Here is a 26,105-nt window from a genome sequence, read left to right on the forward strand (position 1 = left end):
TATTGGGTCCTCTGCTGCCCCATATCGGCTGAAAGGCCGTCTAAATGATCTATTTGGTTATTAAATGGTTTAAACTCACTTTCCTGTATATTCAGAGACGACAGTGCTGATGGTATCATCGCTGGAAGCAGGAGAAGGTGGCGCTTCTAGGGGTGCCAGTAAGGGTTTTGGAGGTTGAAGTGAAGACGTTTCTTGCAGATCAACATGCAAATTATTTATTACCATCTGATCGTTCAAGATCTGCGCACTGAAAACAGGGAGAGAGTGACACATAATAACATTACAGCGATCACAGTGTTCCCATGTGTACCTGACACTAAGCTGGGAGCAGGTTACAGAGACGGCTGAAGAAGAGAGTGACACAAAATGACACTACAGTGATCGATGTTACCGTGTGCACATGGAGTGGGTTAGGGTTGGGCTATGGGAGGGGAGGTTATGGTTAGACAGTAGGTGGACAGTTCAGGTGTTAGGGTTAGGCACTAGAGGGAGAGTTAGTCTACAGGAGGGGAGGGCTAGAGTTAGACAGTAGGCTTAGACTATGGAAGGGTTAGGGGATAGGCTGTGGGGTGGAGGGTAAGGCTGCAACAGTGGATGGTTAGAGGAGGGAAGGGTTAGATAGTAGGGGGAGGGTTAGAGTCAGGCACTAGGGTTACAGTTAGGCTGCAGAAAGGTTAGGCACTAGAGGGTTAGGATACAGGAGGGGAGAGTTACAATTAGGCAGTAGGGTTAGGCATTAGGGGAAGGGTTAGGGATAGGCTACAGGAGGGGAGGGAAGGGTAAGGCTGCGACAGTGGATGGCTAGGATACGAAAGGGGAGGTAAGGGTTACGCAGTAAGGGGTGGGTTAGAGTTAGGCAGAAAGGGGAGGGTTTAAGCACTAGGGTTACAGTTAGGCTATGGAAAGGTTAGGCATTAGAGGGAGAGTAAAGGTTAGGACACAGGAGGGAAGGTAAGGAATAGGCAGTAGGGGGAAGGTTAGAGTTAGGTTATGGGAGGGTTAGGCACTAGAGGGAGAGTTAGGATGAGGCTACAGGAGGGGAGGAGAGGGTTAGGCAATAGGAGGAGGGTTAGAGTCAGGCACTAGGGTTACAGTTAAGCAACGGAAAGGTTAGGCACTAGAGGGAGGATTAGGTTACGGGTGGGGAGGTTAGGGTTAGGCACTAGAGGGAGGATTAGGTTACGGGTGGGGAGGTTAGGGTTAGGCACTAGAGGGAGGATTAGGTTACGGGTGGGGAGGTTAGGGTTAGGCAGTAGAGGGAGGATTAGGTTACGGGTGGGGAGGTTAGGGTTAGGCACTAGAGGGAGGATTAGGTTACGGGTGGGGAGGTTAGGGTTAGGCTCTAGAGGGAGGATTAGGTTACGGGTGGGGAGGTTAGGGTTAGGCACTAGAGGGAGGATTAGGTTACGGGTGGGGAGGTTAGGGTTAGGCACTAGAGGGAGGATTAGGTTACGGGTGGGGAGGTTAGGGTTAGGCAGTAGAGGGAGGATTAGGTTACGGGTGGGGAGGTTAGGGTTAGGCAGTAGAGGGAGGATTAGGTTACGGGTGGGGAGGTTAGGGATAGGCAGTAGAGGGAGGATTAGGTTACGGGTGGGGAGGTTAGGGACAGGCAGTAGAGGGAGGATTAGGTTACGGGTGGGGAGGTTAGGGTTAGGCACTAGAGGGAGGATTAGGTTACGGGTGGGGAGGTTAGGGTTAGGCACTAGAGGGAGGATTAGGTTACTGGTGGGGAGGTTAGGGTTAGGCACTAGAGGGAGGATTAGGTTACGGGTGGGGAGGTTAGGGTTAGGCACTAGAGGGAGGATTAGGTTACGGGTGGGGAGGTTAGGGTTAGGCACTAGAGGGAGGATTAGGTTACTGGTGGGGAGGTTAGGGTTAGGCACTAGAGAGAGGATTAGGTTACTGGTGGGGAGGTTAGGGTTAGGCACTAGAGGGAGGATTAGGTTACGGGTGGGGAGGTTAGGGTTAGGCACTAGAGGGAGGATTAGGTTACGGGTGGGGAGGTTAGGGTTAGGCACTAGAGGGAGGATTAGGTTACGGGTGGGGAGGTTAGGGTTAGGCACTAGAGGGAGGATTAGGTTACGGGTGGGGAGGTTAGGGTTAGGTTACGGGTGGGGAGGTTAGGGTTAGGCACTAGAGGGAGGATTAGGTTACGGGTGGGGAGGTTAGGGTTAGGCACTAGAGGGAGGATTAGGTTACGGGTGGGGAGGTTAGGGTTAGGCACTAGGGGGAGGATTAGGTTACGGGTGGGGAGGTTAGGGTTAGGCACTAGAGGGAGAATTAGGTTACGGGTGGGGAGGTTAGGGTTAGGCACTAGAGGGAGGATTAGGTTACTGGTGGAGAGGTTAGGGTTAGGCACTAGAGGGAGGATTAGGTTACTGGTGGGGAGGTTAGGGTTAGGCACTAGAGGGAGGATTAGGTTACGGGTGGGGAGGTTAGGGTTAGGCACTAGAGGGAGGATTAGGTTACGGGTGGGGAGGTTAGGGTTAGGCACTAGAGGGAGGATTAGGTTACGGGTGGGGAGGTTAGGGTTAGGCACTAGAGGGAGGATTAGGTTACGGGTGGGGAGGTTAGGGTTAGGCACTAGAGGGAGGATTAGGTTACGGGTGGGGAGGTTAGGGTTAGGCACTAGAGGGAGGATTAGGTTACGGGTGGGGAGGTTAGGGTTAGGCACTAGAGGGAGGATTAGGTTACGGGTGGGGAGGTTAGGGTTAGGCACTAGAGGGAGGATTAGGTTACGGGTGGGGAGGTTAGGGTTAGGCACTAGAGGGAGGATTAGGTTACGGGTGGGGAGGTTAGGGTTCGGCAGTAGAGGGAGGATTAGGTTACGGGTGGGGAGGTTAGGGTTAGGCAGTAGAGGGAGGATTAGGTTACGGGTGGGGAGGTTAGGGTTAGGCAGTAGAGGGAGGATTAGGTTACGGGTGGGGAGGTTAGGGATAGGCAGTAGGGGGAGGATTAGGTTACTGGTGGGGAGGTTAGGGTTAGGCACTAGAGGGAGGATTAGGTTACTGGTGGGGAGGTTAGGGTTAGGCAGTAGAGGGAGGATTAGGTTACGGGTGGGGAGGTTAGGGTTAGGCAGTAGAGGGAGGATTAGGTTACGGGTGGGGAGGTTAGGGTTAGGCACTAGAGGGAGGATTAGGTTACGGGTGGGGAGGTTAGGGATAGGCAGTAGGGGGAGGATTAGGTTACGGGTGGGGAGGTTAGGGTTAGGCACTAGAGGGAGGATTAGGTTACGGGTGGGGAGGTTAGGGTTAGGCACTAGAGGGAGGATTAGGTTACGGGTGGGGAGGTTAGGGTTAGGCACTAGAGGGAGGATTAGGTTACGGGTGGGGAGGTTAGGGTTAGGCACTAGAGGGAGGATTAGGTTACGGGTGGGGAGGTTAGGGTTAGGCACTAGAGGGAGGATTAGGTTACTGGTGGGGAGGTTAGGGTTAGGCACTAGAGGGAGGATTAGGTTACGGGTGGGGAGGTTAGGGTTAGGCACTAGAGGGAGGATTAGGTTACGGGTGGGGAGGTTAGGGTTAGGCACTAGAGGGAGGATTAGGTTACTGGTGGGGAGGTTAGGGTTAGGCACTAGAGAGAGGATTAGGTTACTGGTGGGGAGGTTAGGGTTAGGCACTAGAGGGAGGATTAGGTTACGGGTGGGGAGGTTAGGGTTAGGCACTAGAGGGAGGATTAGGTTACGGGTGGGGAGGTTAGGGTTAGGCACTAGAGGGAGGATTAGGTTACGGGTGGGGAGGTTAGGGTTAGGCACTAGAGGGAGGATTAGGTTACGGGTGGGGAGGTTAGGGTTAGGCACTAGAGGGAGGATTAGGTTACGGGTGGGGAGGTTAGGGTTAGGTTACGGGTGGGGAGGTTAGGGTTAGGCACTAGAGGGAGGATTAGGTTACGGGTGGGGAGGTTAGGGTTAGGCACTAGGGGGAGGATTAGGTTACGGGTGGGGAGGTTAGGGTTAGGCACTAGAGGGAGAATTAGGTTACGGGTGGGGAGGTTAGGGTTAGGCACTAGAGGGAGGATTAGGTTACTGGTGGAGAGGTTAGGGTTAGGCACTAGAGGGAGGATTAGGTTACTGGTGGGGAGGTTAGGGTTAGGCACTAGAGGGAGGATTAGGTTACGGGTGGGGAGGTTAGGGTTAGGCACTAGAGGGAGGATTAGGTTACGGGTGGGGAGGTTAGGGTTAGGCACTAGAGGGAGGATTAGGTTACGGGTGGGGAGGTTAGGGTTAGGCACTAGAGGGAGGATTAGGTTACGGGTGGGGAGGTTAGGGTTAGGCACTAGAGGGAGGATTAGGTTACGGGTGGGGAGGTTAGGGTTAGGCACTAGAGGGAGGATTAGGTTACGGGTGGGGAGGTTAGGGTTAGGCACTAGAGGGAGGATTAGGTTACGGGTGGGGAGGTTAGGGTTAGGCACTAGAGGGAGGATTAGGTTACGGGTGGGGAGTTTAGGGTTAGGCACTAGAGGGAGGATTAGGTTACGGGTGGGGAGGTTAGGGTTCGGCAGTAGAGGGAGGATTAGGTTACGGGTGGGGAGGTTAGGGTTAGGCAGTAGAGGGAGGATTAGGTTACGGGTGGGGAGGTTAGGGATAGGCAGTAGGGGGAGGATTAGGTTACTGGTGGGGAGGTTAGGGTTAGGCACTAGAGGGAGGATTAGGTTACTGGTGGGGAGGTTAGGGTTAGGCACTAGAGGGAGGATTAGGTTACGGGTGGGGAGGTTAGGGTTAGGCAGTAGAGGGAGGATTAGGTTACGGGTGGGGAGGTTAGGGTTAGGCACTAGAGGGAGGATTAGGTTACGGGTGGGGAGGTTAGGGTTAGGCACTAGAGGGAGGATTAGGTTACGGGTGGGGAGGTTAGGGTTAGGCACTAGAGGGAGTATTAGGTTACGGGTGGGGAGGTTAGGGTTAGGCACTAGAGGGAGGATTAGGTTACGGGTGGGGAGGTTAGGGTTAGGCACTAGAGGGAGGATTAGGTTACGGGTGGGGAGGTTAGGGTTAGGCAGTAGAGGGAGGATTAGGTTACGGGTGGGGAGGTTAGGGTTAGGCACTAGAGGGAGGATTAGGTTACGGGTGGGGAGGTTAGGGTTAGGCAGTAGAGGGAGGATTAGGTTACGGGTGGGGAGGTTAGGGTTAGGCAGTAGAGGGAGGATTAGGTTACGGGTGGGGAGGTTAGGGTTAGGCACTAGAGGGAGGATTAGGTTACGGGTGGGGAGGTTAGGGTTAGGCAGTAGAGGGAGGATTAGGTTACGGGTGGGGAGGTTAGGGTTAGGCACTAGAGGGAGGATTAGGTTACGGGTGGGGAGGTTAGGGTTAGGCAGTAGAGGGAGGATTAGGTTACGGGTGGGGAGGTTAGGGTTAGGCAGTAGAGGGAGGATTAGGTTGCGGGTGGGGAGGTTAGGGTTAGACACTAGAGGGAGGATTAGGTTACTGGTGGGGAGGTTAGGGTTAGGCACTAGAGGGAGGATTAGGTTACGGGTGGTGAGGTTAGGGATAGGCAGTAGGGGGAGGATTAGGTTACGGGTGGGGGAGGTTAGGGTTAGGCACTAGAGGGAGGATTAGGTTACGGGTGGGGAGGTTAGGGATAGGCAGTAGGGGGAGGATTAGGTTACGGGTGGGGAGGTTAGGGTTAGGCACTAGAGGGAGGATTAGGTTACGGGTGGGGAGGTTAGGGTTAGGCACTAGAGGGAGGATTAGGTTACGGGTGGGGAGGTTAGGGTTAGGCACTAGAGGGAGGATTAGGTTACGGGTGGGGAGGTTAGGGTTAGGCAGTAGAGGGAGGATTAGGTTACGGGTGGGGAGGTTAGGGTTAGGCAGTAGAGGGAGGATTAGGTTACGGGTGGGGAGGTTAGGGTTAGGCACTAGAGGGAGGATTAGGTTACGGGTGGGGAGGTTAGGGTTAGGCAGTAGAGGGAGGATTAGGTTACGGGTGGGGAGGTTAGGGTTAGGCACTAGAGGGAGGATTAGGTTACGGGTGGGGAGGCTAGGGTTAGGCACTAGAGGGAGGATTAGGTTACGGGTGGGGAGGTTAGGGTTAGGCACTAGAGGGAGGATTAGGTTACGGGTGGGGAGGTTAGGGTTAGGCACTAGAGGGAGGATTAGGTTACGGGTGGGGAGGTTAGGGTTAGGCAGTAGAGGGAGGATTAGGTTACGGGTGGGGAGGTTAGGGTTAGGCAGTAGAGGGAGGATTAGGTTACGGGTGGGGAGGTTAGGGATAGGCAGTAGAGGGAGGATTAGGTTACGGGTGGGGAGGTTAGGGTTAGGCACTAGAGGGAGGATTAGGTTACGGGTGGGGAGGTTAGGGTTAGGCACTAGAGGGAGGATTAGGTTACTGGTGGGGAGGTTAGGGTTAGGCACTAGAGGGAGGATTAGGTTACGGGTGGGGAGGTTAGGGTTAGGCACTAGAGGGAGGATTAGGTTACGGGTGGGGAGGTTAGGGTTAGGCACTAGAGGGAGGATTAGGTTACTGGTGGGGAGGTTAGGGTTAGGCACTAGAGGGAGGATTAGGTTACGGGTGGGGAGGTTAGGGTTAGGCACTAGAGGGAGGATTAGGTTACGGGTGGGGAGGTTAGGGTTAGGCACTAGAGGGAGGATTAGGTTACGGGTGGGGAGGTTAGGGTTAGGCACTAGAGGGAGGATTAGGTTACGGGTGGGGAGGTTAGGGTTAGGCACTAGAGGGAGGATTAGGTTACGGGTGGGGAGGTTAGGGTTAGGCACTAGAGGGAGGATTAGGTTACGGGTGGGGAGGTTAGGGTTAGGCAGTAGAGGGAGGATAAGGTTACGGGTGGGGAGGTTAGGGTTAGGCACTAGAGGAAGGATTAGGTTACGGGTGGGGAGGTTAGGGTTAGGCAGTAGAGGGAGGATTAGGTTACGGGTGGGGAGGTTAGGGTTAGGCACTAGAGGGAGGATTAGGTTACGGGTGGGGAGGTTAGGGTTAGGCACTAGAGGGAGGATTAGGTTACTGGTGGGGAGGTTAGGGTTAGGCACTAGAGGGAGGATTAGGTTACGGGTGGGGAGGTTAGGGTTAGGCACTAGAGGGAGGATTAGGTTACGGGTGGGGAGGTTAGGGTTAGGCAGTAGAGGGAGGATTAGGTTACGGGTGGGGAGGTTAGGGTTAGGCACTAGAGGGAGGATTAGGTTACGGGTGGGGAGGTTAGGGTTAGGCACTAGAGGAAGGATTAGGTTACGGGTGGGGAGGTTAGGGTTAGGCACTAGAGGGAGGATTAGGTTACGGGTGGGGAGGTTAGGGTTAGGCACTAGAGGGAGGATTAGGTTACTGGTGGGGAGGTTAGGGTTAGGCACTAGAGGGAGGATTAGGTTACGGGTGGGGAGGTTAGGGTTAGGCACTAGAGGGAGGATTAGGTTACGGGTGGGGAGGTTAGGGTTAGGCACTAGAGGGAGGATTAGGTTACGGGTGGGGAGGTTAGGGTTAGGCACTAGAGGGAGGATTAGGTTACGGGTGGGGAGGTTAGGGTTAGGCACTAGAGGGAGGATTAGGTTACGGGTGGGGAGGTTAGGGTTAGGCACTAGAGGGAGGATTAGGTTACGGGTGGGGAGGTTAGGGTTAGGCACTAGAGGTAAGATTAGGTTACGGGTGGGGAGGTTAGGGTTAGGCACTAGAGGGAGGATTAGGCTACGGGTGGGGAGGTTAGGGTTAGGCACTAGAGGGAGGATTAGGTTACGGGTGGGGAGGTTAGGGTTAGGCAGTAGAGGGAGGATTAGGTTACGGGTGGGGAGGTTAGGGTTAGGCAGTAGAGGGAGGATTAGGTTACGGGTGGGGAGGTTAGGGTTAGGCACTAGAGGAAGGATTAGGTTACGGGTGGGGAGGTTAGGGTTAGGCAGTAGAGGGAGGATTAGGTTACGGGTGGGGAGGTTAGGGTTAGGCACTAGAGGGAGGATTAGGTTACGGGTGGGGAGGTTAGGGTTAGGCAGTAGAGGGAGGATTAGGTTACGGGTGGGGAGGTTAGGGTTAGGCAGTAGAGGGAGGATTAGGTTGCGGGTGGGGAGGTTAGGGTTAGGCACTAGAGGGAGGATTTGGTTACTGGTGGGGAGGTTAGGGTTAGGCACTAGAGGGAGGATTAGGTTACGGGTGGTGAGGTTAGGGATAGGCAGTAGGGGGAGGATTAGGTTACGGGTGGGGAGGTTAGGGTTAGGCACTAGAGGGAGGATTAGGTTACGGGTGGGGAGGTTAGGGATAGGCAGTAGGGGGAGGATTAGGTTACGGGTGGGGAGGTTAGGGTTAGGCACTAGAGGGAGGATTAGGTTACGGGTGGGGAGGTTAGGGTTAGGCACTAGAGGGAGGATTAGGTTACGGGTGGGGAGGTTAGGGTTAGGCAGTAGAGGGAGGATTAGGTTACGGGTGGGGAGGTTAGGGTTAGGCACTAGAGGGAGGATTAGGTTACGGGTGGGGAGGTTAGGGTTAGGCACTAGAGGGAGGATTAGGTTACGGGTGGGGAGGTTAGGGTTAGGCACTAGAGGGAGGATTAGGTAACGGGTGGGGAGGTTAGGGTTAGGCACTAGAGGGAGAATTAGGTTACGGGTGGGGAGGTTAGGGTTAGGCACTAGAGGGAGGATTAGGTTACGGGTGGGGAGGTTAGGGTTAGGCAGTAGAGGGAGGATTAGGTTACGGGTGGGGAGGTTAGGGTTAGGCACTAGAGGGAGGATTAGGTTACGGGTGGGGAGGTTAGGGTTAGGCAGTAGAGGGAGGATTAGGTTACGGGTGGGGAGGTTAGGGTTAGGCACTAGAGGGAGGATTAGGTTACGGGTGGGGAGGTTAGGGTTAGGCAGTAGAGGGAGGATTAGGTTACGGGTGGGGAGGTTAGGGTTAGGCACTAGAGGGAGGATTAGGTTACGGGTGGGGAGGTTACGGTTAGGCAGTAGAGGGAGGTTTAGGTTACGGGTGGGGAGATTAGGGTTAGGCACTAGAGGGAGGATTAGGTTACGGGTGGGGAGGTTAGGGTTAGGCACTAGAGGGAGGATTAGGTTACGGGTGGGGAGGTTAGGGTTAGGCACTAGAGGGAGGATTAGGTTACGGGTGGGGAGGTTAGGGTTAGGCACTAGAGGGAGGATTAGGTTACTGGTGGGGAGGTTAGGGTTAGGCACTAGAGGGAGGATTAGGTTACGGGTGGGGAGGTTAGGGTTAGGCACTAGAGGGAGGATTAGGTTACGGGTGGGGAGGTTAGGCAGTAGAGGGAGGATTAGGTTACGGGTGGGGAGGTTAGGGTTAGGCAGTAGAGGGAGGATTAGGTTTCGGGTGGGGAGGTTAGGGTTAGGCACTAGAGGGAGGATTAGGTTACGGGTGGGGAGGTTAGGGTTAGGCACTAGAGGGAGGATTAGGTTACTGGTGGGGAGGTTAGGGTTAGGCACTAGAGGGAGGATTAGGTTACGGGTGGGGAGGTTAGGGTTAGGCACTAGAGGGAGGATTAGGTTACGGGTGGGGAGGTTAGGGTTAGGCACTAGAGGGAGGATTAGGTTACGGGTGGGGAGGTTAGGGTTAGGCACTAGAGGGAGGATTAGGTTACGGGTGGGGAGGTTAGGGTTAGGCACTAGAGGGAGGATTAGGTTACTGGTGGGGAGGTTAGGGTTAGGCACTAGAGGGAGGATTAGGTTACTGGTGGGGAGGTTAGGGTTAGGCACTAGAGGGAGGATTAGGTTACGGGTGGGGAGGTTAGGGTTAGGCACTAGAGGGAGGATTAGGTTACGGGTGGGGAGGTTAGGGTTAGGCACTAGAGGGAGGATTAGGTTACGGGTGGGGAGGTTAGGGTTAGGCACTAGAGGGAGGATTAGGTTACGGGTGGGGAGGTTAGGGGTTAGGCACTAGAGGGAGGATTAGGTTACGGGGTGGGGAGGTTAGGGGTTAGGCACTAGAGGGAGGATTAGGTTACGGGTGGGGAGGTTAGGGTTAGGCACTAGAGGGAGGATTAGGTTACGGGTGGGGAGGTTAGGGTTAGGCACTAGAGGGAGGATTAGGTTACGGGTGGGGAGGTTAGGGTTAGGCAGTAGAGGGAGGATTAGGTTACGGGTGGGGAGGTTAGGGTTAGGCAGTAGAGGGAGGATTAGGTTACGGGTGGGGAGGTTAGGGTTAGGCAGTAGAGGGAGGATTAGGTTACGGGTGGGGAGGTTAGGGTTAGGCAGTAGAGGGAGGATTAGGTTACGGGTGGGGAGGTTAGGGTTAGGCACTAGAGGGAGGATTAGGTTACGGGTGGGGAGGTTAGGGTTAGGCAGTAGAGGGAGGATTGGGTTACGGGTGGGGAGGTTAGGGTTAGGCAGTAGAGGGAGGATTAGGTTGCGGGTGGGGAGGTTAGGGTTAGGCACTAGAGGGAGGATTAGGTTACTGGTGGGGAGGTTAGGGTTAGGCACTAGGGGGAGGATTAGGTTACGGGTGGGGAGGTTAGGGATAGGCAGTAGGGGGAGGATTAGGTTACGGGTGGGGAGGTTAGGGTTAGGCACTAGAGGGAGGATTAGGTTACGGGTGGGGAGGTTAGGGATAGGCAGTAGGGGGAGGATTAGGTTACGGGTGGGGAGGTTAGGGTTAGGCACTAGAGGGAGGATTAGGTTACGGGTGGGGAGGTTAGGGTTAGGCACTAGAGGGAGGATTAGGTTACGGGTGGGGAGGTTAGGGTTAGGCACTAGAGGGAGGATTAGGTTACGGGTGGGGAGGTTAGGGTTAGGCACTAGAGGGAGGATTAGGTTACGGGTGGGGAGGTTAGGGTTAGGCACTAGAGGGAGGATTAGGTTACGGGTGGGGAGGTTAGGGTTAGGCACTAGAGGGAGGATTAGGTTACGGGTGGGGAGGTTAGGGTTAGGCACTAGAGGGAGGATTAGGTTACGGGTGGGGAGGTTAGGGTTAGGCACTAGAGGTAGGATTAGGTTACGGGTGGGGAGGTTAGGGTTAGGCACTAGAGGGAGGATTAGGTTACGGGTGGGGAGGTTAGGGTTAGGCAGTAGAGGGAGGATTAGGTTACGGGTGGGGAGGTTAGGGTTAGGCAGTAGAGGGAGGATTAGGTTACGGGTGGGGAGGTTAGGGTTAGGCACTAGAGGGAGGATTAGGTTACGGGTGGGGAGGTTAGGGTTAGGCACTAGAGGGAGGATTAGGTTACGGGTGGGGAGGTTAGGGTTAGGCACTAGAGGGAGGATTAGGTTACGGGTGGGGAGGTTAGGGTTAGGCACTAGAGGGAGGATCAGGTTACGGGTGGGGAGGTTAGGGTTAGGCACTAGAGGGAGGATCAGGTTACGGGTGGGGAGGTTAGGGTTAGGCACTAGAGGGAGGATCAGGTTACGGGTGGGGAGGTTAGGGTTAGGCACTAGAGGGAGGATTAGGTTACGGGTGGGGAGGTTAGGGTTAGGCACTAGAGGGAGGATTAGGTTACGGGTGGGGAGGTTAGGGTTAGGCACTAGAGGGAGGATTAGGTTACGGGTGGGGAGGTTAGGGTTAGGCACTAGAGGGAGGATTAGGTTACGGGTGGGGAGTTTAGGGTTAGGCAGTAGAGGGAGGATTAGGTTACGGGTGGGGAGGTTAGGGTTAGGCACTAGAGGGAGGATTAGGTTACGGGTGGGGGAGGTTAGGGTTAGGCAGTAGAGGGAGGATTAGGTTACGGGTGGGGAGGTTAGGGTTAGGCACTAGAGGGAGGATTAGGTTACGGGTGGGGAGGTTAGGGTTAGGCACTAGAGGGAGGATTAGGTTACGGGTGGGGAGGTTAGGGTTAGGCACTAGAGGGATGATTAGGTTACGGGTGGGGAGGTTAGGGTTAGGCACTAGAGGGAGGATTAGGTTACGGGTGGGGAGGTTAGGGTTAGGCAGTAGAGGGAGGATTAGGTTACGGGTGGGGAGGTTAGGGTTAGGCAGTAGAGGGAGGATTAGGTTACGGGTGGGGAGGTTAGGGTTAGGCACTAGAGGGAGGATTAGGTTACGGGTGGGGAGGTTAGGGTTAGGCACTAGAGGGAGGATTAGGTTACGGGTGGGGAGGTTACGGTTAGGCACTAGAGGGAGGATTAGGTTACGGGTGGGGAGGTTAGGGTTAGGCACTAGAGGGAGAATTAGGTTACGGGTGGGGAGGTTAGGGTTAGGCAGTAGAGGGAGGATTAGGTTACGGGTGGGGAGGTTAGGGTTAGGCACTAGAGGGAGGATTAGGTTACGGGTGGGGAGGTTAGGGTTAGGCACTAGAGGGAGGATTAGGTTACGGGTGGGGAGGTTAGGGTTAGGCAGTAGAGGGAGGATTAGGTTACGGGTGGGGAGGTTAGGGTTAGGCACTAGAGGGAGGATTAGGTTACGGGTGGGGAGGTTAGGGTTAGGCACTAGAGGGAGGATTAGGTTACGGGTGGAGAGGTTAGGGTTAGGCACTAGAGGGAGGATTAGGTTACGGGTGGGGAGGTTAGGGTTAGGCACTAGAGGGAGGATTAGGTTACGGGTGGGGAGGTTAGGGTTAGGCACTAGAGGGAGGATTAGGTTACGGGTGGAGAGGATTAGGTTACGGGTGGGGAGGTTAGGGTTAGGCACTAGAGGGAGGATTAGGTTGCGGGTGGGGAGGTTAGGGTTAGGCAGTAGAGGGAGGATTAGGTTACGGGTGGGGAGGTTAGGGTTAGGCAGTAGAGGGAGGATTAGGTTACGGGTGGGGAAGGTTAGGGTTAGGCAGTAGAGGGGAGGATTAGGTTACGGGTGGGGAGGTTAGGGTTAGGCACTAGAGGGAGGATTAGGTAGCGGGTGGGGAGGTTAGGGTTAGGCACTAGAGGGAGGATTAGGTTACGGGTGGGGAGGTTAGGGTTAGGCACTAGAGGGAGGATTAGGTTACTGGTGGGGAGGTTAGGGTTAGGCACTAGAGGGAGGATTAGGTTACGGGTGGGGAGGTTAGGGTTAGGCACTAGAGGGAGGATTAGGTTACGGGTGGGGAGGTTAGGGTTAGGCACTAGAGGGAGGATTAGGTTACGGGTGGGGAGGTTAGGATTAGGCACTAGAGGGAGGATTAGGTTACGGGTGGGGAGGTTAGGGATAGGCAGTAAGGGGAGGATTAGAGTTAGACAGTAAGAGGAGGGTTTAGGCACTGGGGTTAGAGTTAGGCTAAGGAAAGGTTAGGCAAAAGATACGGGAGGGGAGGGGAGGTTAGGCAATAGGGGGAGGGTTAGAGTCAGGCACTAGGGTTACAGTTAGGCTACGGAAATATTAGGCACTAGAGGTAGGGTTAGGTTACGGGTGGGGAGGTTAGGGTTAGGCACTAGAGGGAGGATTAGGTAGCGGGTGGGGAGGTTAGGGTTAGGCACTAGAGGGAGGATTAGGTTACGGGTGGGGAGGTTAGGGTTAGGCACTAGAGGGAGGATTAGGTTACTGGTGGGGAGGTTAGGGTTAGGCACTAGAGGGAGGATTAGGTTACGGGTGGGGAGGTTAGGGTTAGGCACTAGAGGGAGGATTAGGTTACGGGTGGGGAGGTTAGGGTTAGGCACTAGAGGGAGGATTAGGTTACGGGTGGGGAGGTTAGGGTTAGGCACTAGAGGGATGATTAGGTTACGGGTGGGGAGGTTAGGGTTAGGCACTAGAGGGAGGATTAGGTTACGGGCGGGGAGGTTAGGGTTAGGCACTAGAGGGAGGATTAGGTTACGGGCGGGGAGGTTAGGGTTAGGCACTAGAGGGAGGATTAGGTTACTGGTGGGGAGGTTAGGGTTAGGCACTAGAGGGAGGATTAGGTTACGGGTGGGGAGGTTAGGGTTAGGCAGTAGAGGGAGGATTAGGTTACGGGTGGGGAGGTTAGGGTTAGGCAGTAGAGGGAGGATTAGGTTACGGGTGGGGAGGTTAGGGTTAGGCAGTAGAGGGAGGATTAGGTTACGGGTGGGGAGGTTAGGGTTAGGCAGTAGAGGGAGGATTAGGTTACGGGTGGGGAGGTTAGGGTTAGGCTCTAGAGGGAGGATTAGGTTACGGGTGGGGAGGTTAGGGTTAGGCAGTAGAGGGAGGATTAGGTTACGGGTGGGGAGGTTAGGGTTAGGCACTAGAGGGAGGATTAGGTTACGGGTGGGGAGGTTAGGGTTAGGCACTAGAGGGAGGATTAGGTTACTGGTGGGGAGGTTAGGGTTAGGCTCTAGAGGGAGGATTAGGTTACGGGTGGGGAGGTTAGGGTTAGGCAGTAGAGGGAGGATTAGGTTACGGGTGGGGAGGTTAGGGTTAGGCACTAGAGGGAGGATTAGGTTACGGGTGGGGAGGTTAGGGTTAGGCACTAGAGGGAGGATTAGGTTACGGGTGGGGAGGTTAGGGTTAGGCACTAGAGGGAGGATTAGGTTGCGGGTGGGGAGGTTAGGGTTAGGCAGTAGAGGGAGGATTAGGTTACGGGTGGGGAGGTTAGGGTTAGGCAGTAGAGGGAGGATTAGGTTACGGGTGGGGAGGTTAGGGTTAGGCAGTAGAGGGAGGATTAGGTTACGGGTGGGGAGGTTAGGGTTAGGCACTAGAGGGAGGATTAGGTAGCGGGTGGGGAGGTTAGGGTTAGGCACTAGAGGGAGGATTAGGTTACGGGTGGGGAGGTTAGGGTTAGGCACTAGAGGGAGGATTAGGTTACTGGTGGGGAGGTTAGGGTTAGGCACTAGAGGGAGGATTAGGTTACGGGTGGGGAGGTTAGGGTTAGGCACTAGAGGGAGGATTAGGTTACGGGTGGGGAGGTTAGGGTTAGGCACTAGAGGGAGGATTAGGTTACGGGTGGGGAGGTTAGGATTAGGCACTAGAGGGAGGATTAGGTTACGGGTGGGGAGGTTAGGGATAGGCAGTAAGGGGAGGATTAGAGTTAGACAGTAAGAGGAGGGTTTAGGCACTGGGGTTAGAGTTAGGCTAAGGAAAGGTTAGGCAAAAGATACGGGAGGGGAGGGGAGGTTAGGCAATAGGGGGAGGGTTAGAGTCAGGCACTAGGGTTACAGTTAGGCTACGGAAATATTAGGCACTAGAGGTAGGGTTAGGTTACGGGTGGGGAGATTAGGGTTAGGCAGTAGGGGAAGAGTTAGAGTTAGACTAAGGAAAGGTTAGCATAGGATACGTGAATGGTTACAGTTAGGGGAGGTTTAGGATATGGGAGGGAGGTTAGGGATAGGCAGTAGGGGGGAGGATTAGGCTATGGGAGGAGAGGGTTACAGTCAGACACTAGGGTTGGGCTACGGGAAGGGTTACGCACTAGGGGAACATTTAGGGTTAGGCTACGGGAGGGAAAGGTAATGTTGTGGCAATAGATGGTTAGGGGAAGGTTAGGGTTAGCCATATCCACCACCAGAATCGCTGCAGGTTCCGCTAGAAGTCATCATGACTTCGCCACTAGACACAGAAGACACCAGTGGAGCTACCGGACCAGGTAAGTTACCAGTAGACCACCATGGACACTTTGTCAACATTTTAGCAGCGTCAACATGATGGTAACTGGGTCAATGTCGAGATTATGATCATGTCCACAAAATATACTACACTCGTCACATGACCTATATGTAGCCCTTGAGATCTTGTATAAAGGAAACTGGCCGTACTTATTAGAAACCAATAAATAAAATTGAAATAAAATACAAAAAAAGAACCAAGAGTCTTTATGCCTGAGCCTACCAGGTGTCCGAGCTCGGGGTGATGACAAAGGTTCTCCAGAAGGGAATATAAGGTTTCTTGCAGTTCATATTCACTGTAGGGAGAAATGTGAGCAGAGACATAAATATATTGGCGACACTAGGGATTGCGAACATAGGGATTGGGAACACTAGGAATTGGGGGCACTAGGGATTGGGGGCACTAGGGATTGGGGCACACTAGGGATTGGGGCACACTAGGGATTGGGGGCACACTAGGGATTGGGGGCACACTAGGAATTGGGGGCACTAGGAATACGGCATAATTTTAGTGTGCGTAGGGGGCGGTCGGCTGGATGACAATGACAAATTAGATATAAGGGGGAGATTTATCAATTCTTCTAAAGAGGACAAGGCAACCAGATTCTAGTTATCACTTATCTAGTACAGTCTATAAATAATAGCTAGTATCTGATTGGATGCTATGGGCAATTAAGGCTATTAATGCTTGAGCACAGATGGCTAAATCAAACTGATTCAGGTACTAATTAAAGTCACCTATGCTTAAGTATGGATATCCTGAAAACCTGAGCTGTTAAGGTGCCTTGAGGACTGAGTTTGGGAAACACTGCAATGGGGTATCACAGCCCCCACCCCCAGCAGGCAGGACACTTGGACCAGCTTCCCCTGCTCAGCCAGCTGCCTGCACACCACAAAACAGGATGACTAGCAGTAACTACTGCACCCCGGGATGATAATATGGCAAATGGTCAGGAGTACTGCTGTAATCAAGAACCGAAGTAACAATGAGTCTAGGCCATTAATACATAGGTCTCCATTTAATGACAAGTCATAATGGCCTTATCAATAGTTTCAGATGCTAAAAATAAGATTTTACTCACCGGTAAATCTATTTCTCGTAGTCCGTAGTGGATGCTGGGACTCCGTAAGGACCATGGGGAATAGCGGCTCCGCAGGAGACTGGGCACAACTAAAGAAAGCTTTAGGACTACCTGGTGTGCACTGGCTCCTCCCACTATGACCCTCCTCCAGACCTCAGTTAGGATACTGTGCCCGGAAGAGCTGACACAATAAGGAAGGATTTTGAATCCCGGGTAAGACTCATACCAGCCACACCAATCACACCGTATAACTCGTGATACTATACCCAGTTAACAGTATGAAATATAACTGAGCCTCTCAACAGATGGCTCAACAATAACCCTTTAGTTAGGCAATAACTATAAACAAGTATTGCAGACAATCCGCACTTGGGATGGGCGCCCAGCATCCACTACGGACTACGAGAAATAGATTTACCGGTGAGTAAAATCTTAATTTTCTCTGACGTCCTAAGTGGATGCTGGGACTCCGTAAGGACCATGGGGATTATACCAAAGCTCCCAAACGGGCGGGAGAGTGCGGATGACTCTGCAGCACCGAATGAGCAAACTCTAGGTCCTCCTCAGCCAGGGTATCAAACTTGTAGACTCTTGCCAAAATGTTTGAACCCGACCAAGTAACAGCTCGGCAAAGTTGTAAAGCCGAGACCCCTCGGGCAGCCGCCCAAGAAGAGCCCACTTTCCTCGTGGAATGGGCTTTTACAGATTTAGGGTGCGGCAGTCCAGCCGCAGAATGTGCAAGTTGAATCGTGCTACAGATCCAGCGAGCAATAGTCTGCTTAGAAGCAGGAGCACCCAGCTTGTTGGGTGCATACAGGATAAATAGCGAGTCAGTTTTCCTGACTCCAGCCGTCCTGGAAACATATACTTTTCAGGGCCCTGACTACGTCCAGTAACTTGGAATCCTCCAAATTCCAAGTAGCCGCAGGCACCACAATAGGTTGGTTCACATGAAAAACTGATACCACCTTAGGAAGGAATTGGGAACGAGTCCTCAATTCCGCCTTATCCATATAAAATACAGATAAGGGCTTTTGTATGACAAAGCCGCCAATTCTGATACACGCCTGGCCGACGCCAAGGCCCACAGCATGACCACTTTCCACGTGAGGTATTGTAGCTCCACGGATTTAAGTGGCTCAACCCAATGCGACTTCAGGAAATCCAACACCACGTTGAGATCCCACGGTGCCACTTGAGGCACAAACGGGGGCTGACTATGCAGCACTCCCTTAACAAAAGTCTGAACTTCAGGCAGTGAAGCCAGTTCTATTTTGGAAGAAAATTGATAGAGCCGAAATCTGGACCTTAATGGAACCCAATTTTAGGCCCATAGTCACCTCTGACTGTAGGAAGTGCAGAAATCGACCTAGCTGAAATTTCTCCTTTGGGGCCTTCCTGGCCTCACAGCACGCAACATATTTCCGCCATATGCGGTGATAATGGTTTGCGTTGTCAAAGTCAGAAAAATATCACGCTGCACATTGCCATATATGCACCTCATGCGTGTGCCCGCTGCACGTGCATGAGCTCTCCCGTGCGTGCGTATACTCGCAGTCGCATGCACTCGCACGGTATGCGCATTTACGGTAGAGTTTGTGTGCGTCTAGCGGGCGACTCAATCGTTACATATTTTAGTCATATAATGTATTTTGTAGATTATGGTCCCGTTGATAGAATCTGAAAGTTTAGTTAATGTAGCATGTTCAGAGATAAAGAGATCCCTCTTTGTTTGATACGAAGGGTCAGACAGGGGTTACACAGTGGTGTTTAGTATCCATCGGAAGGGTATATAATTAGCAATATTCCGGTGTTGGTTAGAAACGGATTAATCGCTCGTGCGTATAGTTATGACTATAAGAAGTTTATGGACATTTGCTGTATTTGCAGTTTATTACCCATGCGGCGGGAAACCTGAGTTTCCCTCCCACTTGAGCAGTTTGAAATAGTCACAGCCCACCTGTATGAACCAACCTATGACCTTTTGTTATAATGCTGAGACGGATTCCTGTGTCCAATGAACAATAAGAATGTAGGGACCATTGTACTGTACTGTGTGTAAGTGTATATAAAGACAAGCCGACCTGGGCCAGCTCCATTCTACTCTTCTCAACGGTTCTCATCACTGATAATCGGGAGCTGGATATCCAGGAAGGCGCATGCGATTGTTTCCCCTTGTGCGTAAGTTCTCTGCAACCATTTTACCTCCTAATTTGTTGTAAGCCATTCTCTCTCTCCTTCCCCTTAAATGTAATAGTGTTGCTATTGTATTTTAACGTGTAGTAATTCTGTTAGATATTTATGTTAGCCTGGTAGTGTATAAACTGTACTGTATATTCTTTTGCAATTGAACGTTTATTCTCTCCCTTAAAGGTGTTAGAACCTTAGACCGGTATTTGAGTGTTTATTATATTGCTAAGTGTTCCCTGAGCGTCACAAACACTCATACAGCTTTTAAACTAACAAGGTTACACTGCATTGCATCTACACCTTATCACTGCATAAAGGTTTACAGTATAAGTACATTCCTTATAGTATAGTTATTAAGGTTTAATTCTGTGAGCGTCAGCGCCGCTTGTGATCTCCTCGTGGTCTCGAGCGTCCGCTACGCTGGTAGCGTATCATTACGGTAATCGGCAGCCTATAGCGTGCTTGCCTCTACGCATTAAGCCGTGAGCGAACGTGCCGCTCGTGCGTCTCGTCCACGGCTAAGCGTCCGCTACGCTAAGTGCGTTCCCTTACGGTACCACATACTCCAATAGCGTACTGAGTCTCTTAACCTTTTAGAGTGTTTAATATAGGATAAATCTATAGGCTTTATCAATTAGGGACTCGCCCGCTCTTCACATATCTGCACTAGGTAACTTTAGCAGACATTATCGGTCAGCAAAGGGCGGGAAGGTGTTATCCCTCGTAGTGCTGACCAGATAAAGCGTCTGCTTAGCTTAGTAAGGAGTGCTGAGGGAATCCGGAACCGGAAGGTAGGAACAGTACGTTATTGTCTTTTAAAACTGTTTAGTTTCTGTTTTGCGTACGTACGCATAAGCACACACACCTGTATTTCTTGTTTAGTAGTATTTGTCCGTATCTCATTCTCCTGATTGCCACATACTAGTGATAACGTGCTGAGAGATTTGTCGCTATTAATAGTTAAAAGATAAAAAGTAATATTTAAGGGAATAATTGTAAAGGCACGCACACAGTCTCGCCTAGAAATACAAGGGAGATTTGGGTGGTGCCCAGTAAATGATTACACTTAAAAATCATTTACATTGATAAACGTGTAGTTGTGTTACTGTGGACGTACTTGGTCTGTGTACACGTGTCCTTACAAGGGCAGGGCGTACGCAACGCAAGGGTCGACGCACGGAGCGTATATTACGCAACGGAGCGTACGGATACGCCCACATAATACAAACCGCACGATAGTATTGTTTTAGTAGGCGATAAGGAAGTAACGCGATAATAACGCAAATCTATCTCAAATCCAAAAAGTTAAAGTTAAAAGAAAAAAAAAAACTTTCTCTGTTGCAATTCTTCTGGGTTAGACTATTACTGAATGAAAGGCATTCTGTACAGAAATAAGAGTGTTCGAATGTAAGAGTGTGTATATATAAGATCTCTCTTTTTTTACGAACGTGGGAACCATAGGCCAGTAGGAAGAGGTACATCAGCGAGAGTGATAGCGTGGGGTGGCTTGGGAGGCGTCCCTTGTTAGTCTCAACATATTATGAGCAGTAGAGTCTGCTGTACATAACAGACCAGGAGGTCAAGGACCAGGAGGTTCAGGTACAGCAGACTAGAAGTAGAGAGCACAACCGAAGAGGGTTGGTGCGAGACCCATATAGGCCAACAAAGCTCATTGCTGAAGGAATTCGCAGCCAAAATTTTCGATTCCACTGATCGTTCCGCACATAAGATTAGTTGCTTGTGTGCAGATACGAATGTACCGCATGTGATTGTGTGCATTAGCGTGTCTTGAATATTCATAAGAACGCTACTTGCACATTGTTAACGTGATTTGTGTAATTTTTTATTTTAAGGGAAGTAGCCTGATCACTCAGGGACATTCCAACGACTGATACTTGCTGGGGAGGATAGCATACTTCCACACGCCCGAGCAAGTAGACGTTCATAGGTGCCCTAGGTTGGGTACGGAACCTCTGGGAACTTTGGTCGCCGTATTGGCCAGCGTGGGCGGGAGTTAAGTGGGCGGACCTCGAGGCAAAACCCCCACCGCAGCCTTACCCCGGACATCTTGGTTTTTGTAAGGGTTGCCGAAGACCCTGATTTGAAGTCAGAGGTAGTGAAAGCAGCACCTGCAAAGATGGGGGCCAGTTGTTCAGGTAAGGGGCGATCAACCGAGGTTCAGGTTGATTTGGTAAACCGACCAATCGGGTCGGCAAGGTATATCATGTGTGAGAAATATGGTCATCACACAGAGATGTTGTGCAATGAATGGGAAAGGATGACTGTGCATGACGGGGAGAAGTTTCCCCGGGTAGGTAGTTTTAACCCAGAAGTATTACAGAATTTAAGGAGAAGAGTTTGCCTGATTAAATCTTCAAAAAGGCGTATTAGACATTATGATTATTTAACATTGTGGCAACAGGAAGGTGAAATACAAAGGGGGTTGGCGCAAGCCACTGGATCTAACCCTATCAGGAAACTGATAGCCACTGCACCCCCACCACCATACATACCTTGAGAGAAATTGGTTGCAGAGAATGGCACACAAGGTTATGATAAATGTATAGAAGTTAAAGATAATGTAACTAAAGTAATTAATGCTAACACTAATCCGTGCAAGTTGTACCCTGTTTTGAACTTTCCCCAGGATTGTGACCAAGAGGATGAGCCCACAACAATATCAGCACTCTCCCTAGCAGCCACCATATCAGAAACAGCAGTGGGCACGACCCAACCCGTAAGATTAGTATCAAAGGCCCCTAGCGGAGGGACAGGTGAGGTCGTATCGACTGGTAAGTACGGCACCATACACTATGCTGAAACCATTTCACCACATGTTGTAGAATCTACTCAGAATGATGTTATTGGACTTAATCCCGTTAGGGTAATAGCAGTGCCAAATGGGAAAACTGAAGCCTCAGGAGCAACTCCTGTCAGGAACATCGCCATGCACTGTCCCTTTTCCCGAGCAGAATTAAGGTCAATGATGTCTGAATTCCCTGATCCTAGGAAAGACTTAGTTGCATGTCAAAAGTATATGAGAGAGCTAGGAAATTCTGCAGAGCCAAATAACAAAGACTGGAGGACAGTCTTGAGGGCATGTTTACCCCCCAATGTTGATTCGTTAAAGTTTATCGCAGATTGCAAGTTAGATGAGGAAGTACCACTAACAGACGAGTATAATCAGGATAATGTAAAGAGAATCAACTTACAGTTAGGAGTATATTTTCCTGCAGTAGTAAAGTGGAATAAAATCTTTACAATTAAACAAAAAGAAGGTGAATCCACACCAGAGTATTTTCACCGGGCTCTGCAGGATATGGCTAGGTACACTGGTATAGATGACATTAAAACTAATGTACACCACAGGGAAGTAGCTGTTTCTGTATTAATGGACGGTCTAAAAGAGGTTTTAAGGAATAGAATACAAACCACTAGGCCTGATTGGAGAGGTATGTCGGTGGATGCATTGGGAGAGGCTGCTGCTGGGCATGATCGGAATATCATCAGACACAGGGAGTCACAGAGTGATAAGTTAATGGCTGTGAGCATACATGCCCTTACTACCAGGCCACCTCAGCCCAGAACTGTAACCCCTGTGGGTAAGTCAAGAGGTATAAAATGTTATTGTTGCCACAGAGAGGGACACATGGCACGTGATTGTAAAACAAGACAAATACAAAATTCATATCAATCCCCTAGACAACGACCAGATACGAGACATTGGGATCAAGGACCGCAGAAGCAGAGCTATGAGCCACATGCAGGGGAAACAAAAAGGTATCCCCCAAGAAGAGACTGGCAAATCTCTGACAGTTCCCATCTACCCCCACCACAAGTAATTGCTGCCAGTGCGATTCAGGGAGGTCACCATACCCAATAGGGGTGTGGCCATACCTGTAATCTGCAGCCAGTGAAATTAATTGCGAGTCTTGGAAGAGAACCCGAGGTCACAATTGATGTAGCTGGTAAACCATTAAATTTCCTTGTAGATACGGGGGCGGCCAAATCAGTGATAAATTCAACAGAGGGCATGAGAACCACTGGTAAGACAATTCCAGCCATGGGAGTAACGGGAGTAGTACAGCACTACCCTGTTAGCAAACCAGCAGAGATTACAATAGGGCCTTTGCATACCAAGCATTCCTTTTTGCTGGCTGCATCGGCACCGACTAATCTCCTGGGAAGAGATTTATTGTGTAAAATGGGGTGCGTCATATATTGTACTCCTGAGGGTGTATTCCTAGACATACCTGAGAACCACGCTGAGGAAGTACAAGATATGCTAGACTCCCCATCAAAATTAATGTCACATACTGTTATGATAAATAGGAGTCCATCCCAGGTAGAAGAAATGACATCCCAAATACCAGAGTCACTTTGGACTAAAGATGGACAAGACACTGGATTAATGGCAAACGTAGCTCCAGTAGTTGTGCAAGTAAAAGATGGTAGGATAGCTCCAAAAATCCCACAATACCCTCTGAAGCCAGAGGTGGAGTTCCCGTAATAGAGCGCTTGCTACAACAGGGCATTCTGGTAAGAACATCCAGCACTGCCAATAGTCCCATCTTCCCTGTTAAAAAGAGTGGGGGGAGGGGTTACAGGCTAGTGCAGGATCTAAGGGGGATTAACAAAATAGTTGAGAGTCAGTTTCCCGTAGTGCCAAATCCAGCTGTCATCCTTATGCAAATCCCTCCCACTGCGAAATTTTTCACTGTAATTGACCTCTGCTCCGCTTTCTTCTCGGTACCTCTGCACCCTGACAGCCAATATTTGTTTGCGTTCACATACAGAGGAGTTCAATACACCTGGACTCGCTTACTACAAGGTTTCATTGACAGTCCAAGCATTTTCTCACAAGCCTTGCATGATTGTTTACAGTCTTTTCAACCTGAGAGTGGATCAATATTAATACAGTATGTAGACGATCTACTTCTGTGTTCTGATTCACTCGAATCGTCCCTGAGAGATACGAAACAACTCCTGTTTCATCTCTCAGAAACCGGACACAAGGTTTCAAAAGATAAGTTGCAATTATGCCAGACTAAGGTGAAATATTTGGGACACTGTCTGACACAAGGACTGAGACACCTGACCGCTGATAGAATTCAAGCAATTCGAGACATGACTCTGCCACAAACCCAGCAACAGATCAGAACGTTTTTAGGAATGTGTGGGTATTGCCGTAACTGGATCCCAGGTTTTTCCATACTAGCCCTACCTTTGCAGGAGATGGTCTCATCAAACAAACCTGATCGGATCTCGCATACAGACGAATCCGAGATGGCATTTGAGAGACTTAAACAGTGCCTAACGCAGGCACCGGCATTAGGTATGCCTGACTATGGGAAACCCTTTGAGCTGTACGGAACAGAAAGTGCTGGTTGCGCGGCAGGCGTCCTAACCCAAAAGCACGGTGATGCCAGCAGGCCGGTAGCATACTACAGCGCTCAGCTAGATACGGTAGCGCGATCCCTCCCCACATGCTTGCGAAGTGTTGCTGTGATAGCATTGCTAGTAACAAAAAGCGAAGATGTAGTGCTAGGACACAACCTCACAATCCATACACCGCATGCAGTGTCAGCCTTGCTAAATTCGGCCCAAACCAGACACGTCTCATCAGCGCGGTTTACAAGATGGGAATTGGCATTGATGGCCCCCGTAAACATCACCATAAAGAGATGCAGCGCATTAAATCCTGCAACGTATCTCCCAGGTGTGCCTGGACAGGCACAAAGGGTGGAGGATGAGAGTAATGGTGAAGGAGGATTTAATACAGAGAATGACACACATGATTGTATGGAATATTTGACCCAAAATTTCACGGCAAGGCCTGAAATCAGTGACAACCAACTGGAAGATGTAGATTTTACTTTCTACACTGACGGTAGTTGTCACAGACAGACGGACTCGGGAGATTTGTGTACTGGATACGCAGTCGTAGATGACCAAGGCACCATAGAAGCAGAACCGCTAGGCCCACCTCACTCAGCCCAGGTTGCTGAACTGGTTGCCCTAACCAGAGCATGTGAATTGGCTAAGGGCAAGTCAGCCAATATCTACACAGATTCTAGGTACGCCTTCGGGGTAGTCCATGATTTCGGAGCCCTATGGCGCCTCAGAAATTTCATGACGGCAGCTGGTACACCGGTAGCGCATGCAGCTCACATCAAAAGGCTTCTAACAGCGATACAGGAACCCGACAGAGTGGCTGTTATCAAGTGTAAAGCACACACATATAGCCAAGACCCGGTATCACTTGGTAACAGCCGAGCAGACGAAGCTGCTAAGTTAGCAGCTGGTACCCACAGACAGACAGACATCACACAACTGATGGTATTTAATACTGTCAACACACAGAAATTGTGCGAAATGCTAAATTTGTGTTCTCCTCAGGAAAAGGCAGTTTGGAGATCAAAAGGATATGGCCAGGAGTCCTCAGTACTCTGGACAGAGGGACATGGTAAACCAGTGGCACCAAGAGCATACCTTCCAAGTCTAGCGGAAGCAGCACACGGACTGACTCATCTGGGCAAAGAAGGGATGTGTAAGCTAGTAAGAGCTTATTGGTGCGCCCCAGGATTTTCCTCCCATGCGGGTAAGAGAGCAATGACATGTCTTACCTGCTTGAGGAAGAATATCGGAAAGGCAATACCAACAGAACCATCTCATATCCCTCCAACAGATGGCCCTTTCCAGGTAATACAAATCGATTTCATACAATTACCCCCTTGTCGAAATTTGAAGTATGTACTAGTTTGTATAGATGTGTTTTCAAATTGGGTCGAAGCATTTCCTGCGGGCACAAACACCGCTATGTTTACTGCTAAGAAAATTGTGCAGGAATTTGTGTGTAGATACGGTATCCCTAGAATAATTGAAAGTGATAGGGGTACCCATTTTACAGGTGATGTCTTTCAAGGAATGTGTAAGTTGATGGGAATTAATAGTAAGCTGCACACTCCATACCGCCCCCAGGCGAGTGCGAAGGTAGAAAGAGTGAACAGCACTATTAAAAATAAATTGAGCAAAGTTATGGCAGAAACAGGATTGACATGGCCAGAAGCTTTACCCATTGTACTATACAGCATCAGAACCACTCCCAGGTCCCCTCTTAATCTGTCCCCTTTTGAAATTCTGTTTGGTCGACAACCGCATGTTATGATTAACCCTCAGGATGATTTGAAGTGTAACAATGAAGTGACTGTAAAATACCTGGTTAACATGAGTAAACAGCTAAAGAATCAGAATGACAATTTGAAGTTGGTGATTCCTGATCTGCCAGATAGTAATTGTCATGACATTGAACCTGGGGATTATGTAATGATACGGAATTTTCTACGCTCAGGTTGCCTTATTGACAGATGGGAAGGACCATACCAAGTCTTATTGATTAGCACGACAGCATTGAAGGTTGCCGAGAGAGAGACTTGGGTTCATTCGTCCCATTGTAAGAAGGTTGCTGATCCAGAGAGGTCTCGTGATAAAGAACAGATGGTAGAGGAAGTTGT

The 26,105-nt window shown here is 50.7% G+C and overlaps 1 protein-coding gene across 4 annotated transcripts in view; it reads right to left on the reverse strand.

Moving 5' to 3' along the window:
- LOC134910667 (nuclear RNA export factor 1-like) overlaps positions 1-26,105 on the reverse strand; it is a 219,251-nt gene that overhangs the window by 14,763 nt on the left and 178,383 nt on the right. For all 4 annotated transcript variants that reach the window (XM_063918971.1, XM_063918967.1, XM_063918969.1 and 1 more), the window contains 2 exons: positions 15,543-15,615; positions 80-247 (listed from right to left, as the gene is read on the reverse strand). In XM_063918971.1, the coding sequence (XP_063775041.1) occupies positions 80-247; positions 15,543-15,615 (241 nt within the window). The remainder of the gene's footprint in view (positions 1-79; positions 248-15,542; positions 15,616-26,105) is intronic.

This window comes from Pseudophryne corroboree, chromosome 4 (genome assembly GCF_028390025.1).
Source record: "Pseudophryne corroboree isolate aPseCor3 chromosome 4, aPseCor3.hap2, whole genome shotgun sequence".
In the NCBI taxonomy this organism is placed as follows: Eukaryota; Metazoa; Chordata; class Amphibia; order Anura; family Myobatrachidae; genus Pseudophryne; species Pseudophryne corroboree.